The sequence below is a fragment of the Budorcas taxicolor genome, chromosome 20 (assembly GCF_023091745.1).
Source record: "Budorcas taxicolor isolate Tak-1 chromosome 20, Takin1.1, whole genome shotgun sequence".
Lineage (NCBI taxonomy): Eukaryota > Metazoa > Chordata > Mammalia > Artiodactyla > Bovidae > Budorcas > Budorcas taxicolor.
Genome location: NC_068929.1, coordinates 41,442,453 through 41,450,771, shown reverse-complemented (window position 1 = coordinate 41,450,771; position 8,319 = coordinate 41,442,453). Strand labels below are relative to the sequence as shown.

Here is an 8,319-nt window from a genome sequence, read left to right as displayed (position 1 = left end):
TCTCTTTTATGTACAGTTGGGAAGGTCCCCTGGAGGAGGAAATGGCAACCCACTCCAGTATTTTTGCCTAGAGAATCCCATGGACAGAGGAGCCTGGCGGGCTACAGTCCATGGGGTCGCAAAAAGTCAGACATGACTGAGCGACTAATATTTTATTTCCTTTATGTACTGTGTTTGCAGCGTTCTGAATTAGCTGAGGAAATTGAATTGTGGACTTCTGACTTTATGATCAAATTATGTTGACGTGGGTTCTTTAGCTTTTAAAATGACTCACTTTGTTTTAGAGAGGTAGGAACCAGTCATTCTTTGATTCCTGAAATGTTGGATGGAATCCTGAACCGCGGATGCCTGCATTTTCCTTTTCGCTAAGGTTCTCAAAGTTACTTTTACTCTGGAATCAAGTATTTTAAATTGTCTTTTTTTATTTTATTATTTTAATGGCCTCCCACAATGATTGTTTCTAGCAACTTGTTTTATAAAGTTCTGGACCTGGAGTTCCCTAAGAACTGCATGTTCCTTTCAATTAGGAATATACCCTAGAAGAAGGTGTATGTTCTGTGCAGTTTCAGAGCAATAAGCACAGCTGGCACATGCATAAAAGTTAAGACTTGGGTGCTGAACCTTTTGATAGCATAGTGGTTTTTTTTTTTTAATGATACATAGAAGCAAAAGGACTAAATTCTACTTTAAAAAAAACACAAAACATTAACTTCTTGTTTAAATCGATGACCTTCCCGTATATTCAAAATGGAGCAAAAAACCCAAACTCATCATTTCTATTAACATTGCTTTTTTTAAAAATCAGATCTCTGAAATGTTAGAAACAATGTATGAAGTGCCCTTATCTGCTCAAACCTAAGGAAGAACATTTTTATTAAGTAGTGTTACACGGGAAATGATTAGGTTTCAATTTTGTAGTAGTTTAAAAGTGCTACATACTACTTGAAATTATTGTTTACAGATTAGTGACACAGGCTGGAGGGAGGATCCGGTTGGCCTCTGATTTCCGGATGCCCTCACACACACAGTACTTCCAAACTCAAGTCCAGCCATAAGCTATTTTGCTAACACGTCAGAGTAATCTGTATTTTTGTATGTGATTTCTACTTTTATAGATTTGTTTTAAAATAAAACACATTTTTATAAAAATGAATACTTCAGCTAAGTTGTGTTCCTTTTTTCTTTCTCTTTTTCTTAAGCGCTCTGGTTAAAACAAGCATCAGGTATGGTGTGAGATTTTTCTCAGCCCCCTGAATGTGTGTGTGCTAAGTCATGTCCTACTCTTGCAACCCCATGGACTGTAGCCCACCAGGTTCCTCTGTCCTTGGGATTTCCCAGGTAAAAATATTGGAGAGGGCTGCCATTTCCTTCTGCAGATCATCTTCCTGACCCAGGGATCAAACCTGTATCTCCTGTATTGCAGGCAGATTCTTTATCACAGAGCCACCAGGGAAGCCCCAACCCTCTAACAAGGCACTTTAAAACAAGCCGTAACATGGTCCCTTTTGCCCCATCTACTTCATGTGTTGTCAAATTAAAATGTTTATAATTCTTTGTATGGTTAAAGTGCTTCTTAAAGTATTAACATACTTTATAAGACATTTGAGATTAAGTGATAAGTACCATCAATAAAGTATCGAGTACTATCAATAAAAATCAGCTCGTAGCACTTTTTAAATACAGACTTGATCAGCTTATATTGTGCATTTTATTCTCATTAGCAGATTATTTGAATAGTTTACCCTATATCCAGAGATCTAGGAATTAACTCCTTTTGAACACATTCAAATAGTAGAATGGTGATTCTTCCTGAATATTACCCAGTTTTTTGCTTCCTTTTTACTATCAATACCATGCTTCCATTTTTGTTATCAAAAATGTCAAATGCAAAAGGTAAAGATGATGAATTTCATTTTCTGCTTTCAAAGGTCATTAACTCATGACCAATCTCATTTCACCTATCTCCCATCCCATGGACATCACATGCTCACAAGATCATTTTTGAGGCAAAACCGAGACCCATGACTTTATGAATAGTTCAGTCTCTACCTCTGGAAGATCTCCTTCTGATTTAATTCTAAAACATTAAATATCAAGATGATGTTGAAAGTTCCCTAGCTATCTAAAAACTGTTTTCCTACATAGATTTGTTTTGCTCAGGCTCCAAACACGGATTATACTTTGCATTTGGTTGACATTGACATTTTCTTTAGTCTCTTAATCTTAGTGTTCCTCTTCTTTATTATCCTTACAATTTACGTATAGAAGAAACTAGGTTGCTTGTCCAGTGTTCCCCATTCTGGATTTTACTGATGTGATCCATCCCTGGAATAATGTTTAACAGGTTTATGTGTCCCCTGTTTCCATAAACTGGTAGTTAGATCTAGCAGTGAAAAGCTCCTAACCAAGAGTGAGTTTGCCACCCAAGAGACACTGGTAACATCCGAAAACTGCTTTGGTTGTCACAAGTGGAGAGGAGCTACTGGCCTCCAGCAGGGACATTCCAAGGATGCCGCTAACCATCCCACAGTAGCTAGGACAGCTCCCCACAATAAAGAATCATCTGATCCAAAACCTCAGTGCCAGTGTTGAGAGACCCTCATCTATAGGCTTAGTTTGTCAAGGTTTTTTTGAACATCATAGCCAGGAGATAGGATAGGCGATATTACTCTCTCCCTTCAAGAGGCACACACCATATGCCTTTCATTCTTTTTACGAATCAAGATTGCCAGAAGAAATATCTGTAACCTCAGTTACGCAGATAATATCACTAATGGCAGAAAATGAAGAACTAAAGAACATCTTGAGTATGAAAGAAGAGAGTGAAAAGGCTGACTTAAAACTCAACATTCAGCAAACTTAAGATCATGGCATCTGTTCCCATCACTTCATGGCAAATAGAAGGGGAAAAAGAAGCAGTGACAGATTTTATTTTCTTGGGCTTCAGAATGACTGCAGATGGTGACTGCAGCCATGAAATTAAAAGATGCTTCGTCTTTGGAAGGAAAACTATGACAAACCTAGACAGCATATTCAAAAGAAGACATCACTTTGCTAACGAAGGTCTATATAGTCAAAGCTATGGATTTTCCAGTAGTCATTATGGACTTGAGAGTTGGACTATAAAGAAGGCTGAGCATTGAAGAACTGATGCTTTCAAACTGTGGTGTTGGAGAAGACTTGAGAGTCCCTTTGGACAGCAAGGAGATCAAACCAGTCAATCCTAAAGGAAATAAGCCCTGAATATTCACTGGACGGACTGATGCTGAAGCTCCAATACTTTGGCCATCTAATGCAAAGAGCTGACTCATTGTAAAAGACCCTGATGCTGGGAAAGACTGAAGGCAAAAGAAGAGGGAAGCAGAGGATGAGATGGCTAGATAGCATCACTGACTCAATGGACATGAGTTTGAGCAGACTCCGGGAGACAGTGAAGGACAGGGAAGTCTGGTGTGTTGCAGTCCATGGGGTCGCAAGGAGTCAGACACGACCTAAGAGACTGAACAACAACGTTAACAGTCTGCGTGTGGCTCTTGATTCCTCTTCTGTACCCTAGCTGCAAGTTCCCAAGATTATTAGGAAACTCTAGCCAAATGCAAAATATTTATTTCTGGATAAAGTGACTGTGTCCCTTCTATCATGGTGAACTTAACTACAATCCAACATTGACTAATGATCTACAATGTAGAGGACAGGGCAAGGTCTAGAACATGAGGAAAGGCACTAAATGATCTAGGAAAACTGGAAACACCTTTCCACTGGATAACCTAACCTCGGAACAAACAGAAGGCAACCTCTCTCGTTACCTCTCCTCTCCCCATCCCCACCTGGCCAAAGGTCCCAGAAAGTCAAAAAGCTCTCTCCACCAAGACGCTAACTCCTTACACAGGTTGAAACCCTAAAACCTAAACTCATTTTATGGATTTGTTTTACTCTAGTGTTTGAGTCACTTTTTAGTGAATCTAAATATCAAGATACTGATATTTTGGTATTCCTTAAACCAAATATCAAAGTATCTACCTTGTACATTTGAGCAGTAAAATCACTATATTTAAGGTCTTCAGATGGCAGGGGCTGTGACTGATGAGACTAGAAGGCAGACTTTTTTCCATAGACACATTTTAAAATTAACAGGCACACTGGAATTGATCATATCCCAACCATTACCATGATTTCATGTTGTGTTTTAAACAAAACCTGGTCATTTACATTGGCTTTTAAAATGTCTTTTTACTCAAAACTATTAATTTACTACTCAGGATAGTAACTGTAAGCTAACTTGCAGTGGTACTGCAGCAAGAACCAGAAAATAGAGGGGTTAAGACTTTCAGTTCAGTCGCTCAGTCATGTCTGACTCTCTGCAACCCCATGAATTGTAGCACTCCAAGCCTCCGGGTCCATCACCAAGAAGTTCCAACATCTCCCAAAGTTCACTCAGACTCACATCCATTGAGTCGATGAAGCCATCCAGCCATCTCATCCTCTGTCATCCCCTTCTCCTCCTGCCCCCAATCCCTCCCAGCATCAGAGTCTTTTTCAGTGAGTCAACTCGTCGCATGAGGTGGCCAAAGTACTGGAGTTTCAGCTTTAGCATCATTCCTTCCAAAAGACTTTGGTGATATTTTAATCCAAAACTGCATGGTAAGTGGATAATCCACAACAACCCATTTTAAAGACTAATGGAAATACTTCAAAGATGAATAGAATGATTTTGTGAAAAATCATTTATCATGAAATGATCCTTTGAAGGAAAGCTCTGAAGCAAGAGGAAACAACTATGTAACAAAGCTTAGTTACCAAAGGTATTTTAAATAGATTTTCTTGTGAAAGTCACTCAGTCGTATCTGACTGCTTGTGATCCTGTGGACTATACAGTCCATGGAACTCTCCAGGCCAGAATATTGGAGTGGGTAGCCATTCCCTTCTCCAGGGGATCTTCCCAACCCAGGGATTGAACCCAGGTCTCCCACATTGCAGGTGGATTCTTTACCATCTGAGCCACCAGGGAGCCACTTGTGAAAGCAAAGAACTAGTCTAGTATGATGACAACGTAACAAATCATTCAAGCTCTCTTCAATCATTTAAAGAGAATAGGTGTAGGGAGAAAAATAAAAGTTGCAGTTGGGGAAAACATTTTAAAAGAATGGTTAAAAAAGAAAAATTTCTTCAAATACTGTCCTACTTACTGCAACTGTCAATACATCACCCCCCGACATACACAGACTCCCTAACAGTGTTTCAGCATGTAAAACCATCATTTATTATAATGGATTTCTTCTCTAGCTATGCAAGTTTTCAAGTATTCATTGTACAAATCAGAACACATAATCCCTATTCCCAGTGAACTCACAATCTTCTGGTATAAAAAGGTGTGTATTGTTCAGATAGAGCTCTTCAAAGTCTTTTCAGGATCCCAAGTTTTGAATTTGTTTTAACCACTGATGATTATTAAAAATGGGAGAACAAAATTAGTTATAATCCATGCCTTTGCTAGCCTATAAAATATTCAAATTAACACTTAAAACATCCTTTTCCATTTTTTCCTTTTAGCTCATTTAGCCAGTAACTTTCTAAAAAACCTATCATAAAATAAAGCCTGTGACACTTAAAAAATATTTTTTATACATTTCTTCATGTAGAAAATTATATATAAGCCTTCTTATTGATTTACACCCTAATCCCTCATGGTTTCTTTAATGTTAAGGAATAAGCTTCATTTAAAATAATTCTTTCTAGTTCAGCAGTTCATCTAATATGATTTTGATTTACTGGGTCCATGAATATAAATACACATGGAACATCAAAAACATTAACTCAAAAATATCTGAAGAATCTACATTTACCAGGAAGCACTGTGTCACGTGTTAGCAGTGAATGAAGTCAGCAGGGAAAAGAGTAATAGATAGTGTAGAAAAAAGACATGAAATATAATATTCTGGGGCAATCAGGTTTTCAAACAATGACCCATAAGAGCTGAAGAAATAAATGAACTAAAAAAGAAAAGATAATGGTTTACTTTTATTCACATGTAGTTGCCATTAAAAGGAACTCATTCATAAAAACATTTTTGCTATTCTAACAACCTTTGCCTCTCATCATCTCTTACAAATAAATCCCACAACAGGTCAGAAGTGTTAGAGGTTATATCACCAATGGAACACATTAAGTAGTTTTTAAACCTCTAAAATATGGCTTATAAACAATTTTACATAGCAGGTTACCTATTAATATGTTACATATTAAACAGATCTATGTACCATTTTGGACAATCAGATTTCCTTGATATTAAAGATGGCGTTGGTATTTTTATCAAAAAGGTATTTTAAATCTGTTAGGGAGTTTCTATAGTGTGGAATTTCACTTCTTTATAAAGTGGTATCTTATCTTAAGTATATCATTATTAAATCAAATCAGAAACTACATCCATCTCTGGGAAAACACCAATTTTTATTGTATGCATCATGTAAACTCCTTGCGAGTAGTATCTATGCAGTTACTCTCAACTAAGAAAAACAAATTCTTGTTCTGGATATACATCAAAACCTAAGGTTATCTTTGTATAATAATATTACTCTAAAAATCTGACAAGAACATGATAAATGTTGCCAAACCTAAGAGCACTCGGTTTGATTACACATCCTAGTTTTCCCAGAATCTACTTCTGAGCTCACCAGATTCAGTTCTATCAGGATAGCGGCTGTTCAGATCACCAGTGTACATCCAGCACCTGACATAGTACATGGCAGAGTCGGTGTTCAGTAAATATTTCAGTGACTGAAGACAAATTTTTAACAGCAAGTGGAAAAAAAATACAACTTTGAATAATTGGAATAAGAATACCAATTGTCTCATGATGCAGCAAGAGGAACTTTTTGTGATAATTCTAGGATTATTTATAAGTAAATTGGGCATTAGGTAAAGAAACTATCATAATGGGAAAAAAAGAAAAGCCACAACATTTTATCCTCCAAACCTAATGTGTAAAACTTGGAATATGAGCTAGGTGAAAACTACCATGATAATAAGTAAGGCAATTACAAAACTAAAATGTTTTGCATATTTATTAAACAATCCATTTTCTTTCTGACAATACTCCTAACACTAGATGAAAGTCTGTATAGGTTTTACCAAACTCATAATAGAATGTGCCTCATCAGTTCATCCTTTTAGTCTTTAAATCCATGTTAGAGTTTTAAATATGGAAGAACTTTATCAGCCTCAAATCATTAAAAAAAATTACCAAAGACCTAAAATAATTATTGTCTAATTAATACATTTGTAATAGTGCCATGATTTTGTTCATGTATATTTCACTCAGCATTGTCAAAATTAACCTGATAGTCAATTAAATGAAAACATCTATAAATAATTTCAAAAATGATTGAACTTTTTAAATCAATAGTCAACAATATTATCGTGTTCTGAAATTAGAAAACTCTTGGCAGATATATAAAAACACATTTACCTATTTCAATTAGGTCAATATCAGGATTTATCAAAATTCTCCATCAAAGTTTTTAAAAAAATCTTGATCTTTACGTACTATAAAAAAATACTAATCAAATGAGATGTGTTTGGTCTGACCAATTCCACAAAGTGAGGAGGAAAAGGGAGAAAAAAAAAAAAACTTGTACAGTTAAATTTCAAATCCTAAACATTAAATCTTTTATTTGAGCCTACCTCTCTAAATTTATAAAGATACCAACACTCTTGGAAACCAATTGTAAGCAGTATCAAAATTTCACTGTTTTGAATTCTAATCAGTTTAGTCCTCCATTTTCTTACATAGTGAACATCTTTTCCATCAGAATCCATCAGAAGAATAATGCAAATCTCACTTTCTTGGTCACCTTTCAGCCCAAGGCCAATCAGTCTCAACAGCAACCAAAAACTAGCTTTGTGACTGGTAGGCTGTTTTCTGCAGTAAAACTATTTCTCTGGCAATCAAAATTGTCATCTGAGGCAATCCTTCACTGCTCTAGAAGCACAGTTCGAAGCTCATCTTCTTTCTCGATCAACATTGAAGCAATGGCTCCGTCATTAAACTCAAAGGAAGTTCCTCCATCCACAACCATGCATGCATCCCAACACCGAGAACGCACACACACCCTAGGCAGAGAGAGACATCTTGTTAAATATCAACACTTTTCTTAAACTGCAGTTTCTTTAAAACACTGAGTTTTTAATCTAAACTGGCAGGTAGATCATTTGGCCTTGATTTTAAAAATCAAGTTGCCCTGCCCTTAGTTATGAGAGAATTAGTGACTATGTCAATATGAGTACATTACCCCCCAAAAATCTCAAAACTGAAATGTTCAG

General features: G+C 36.4%; 1 protein-coding gene across 2 annotated transcripts in view; it reads right to left on the bottom strand.

Annotated features, from left to right (window-relative positions):
* Positions 1 to 7,446: 7,446 nt before the first annotated feature.
* The window catches only part of NADK2 (NAD kinase 2, mitochondrial), a 44,958-nt gene continuing 44,085 nt past the window's right edge, over positions 7,447 to 8,319 (bottom strand). For both annotated transcript variants that reach the window (XM_052659130.1, XM_052659131.1), the window contains one exon: positions 7,447 to 8,109. In XM_052659130.1, the coding sequence (XP_052515090.1) occupies positions 7,971 to 8,109 (139 nt within the window). In that variant the 3' untranslated portion in view covers positions 7,447 to 7,970. The remainder of the gene's footprint in view (positions 8,110 to 8,319) is intronic.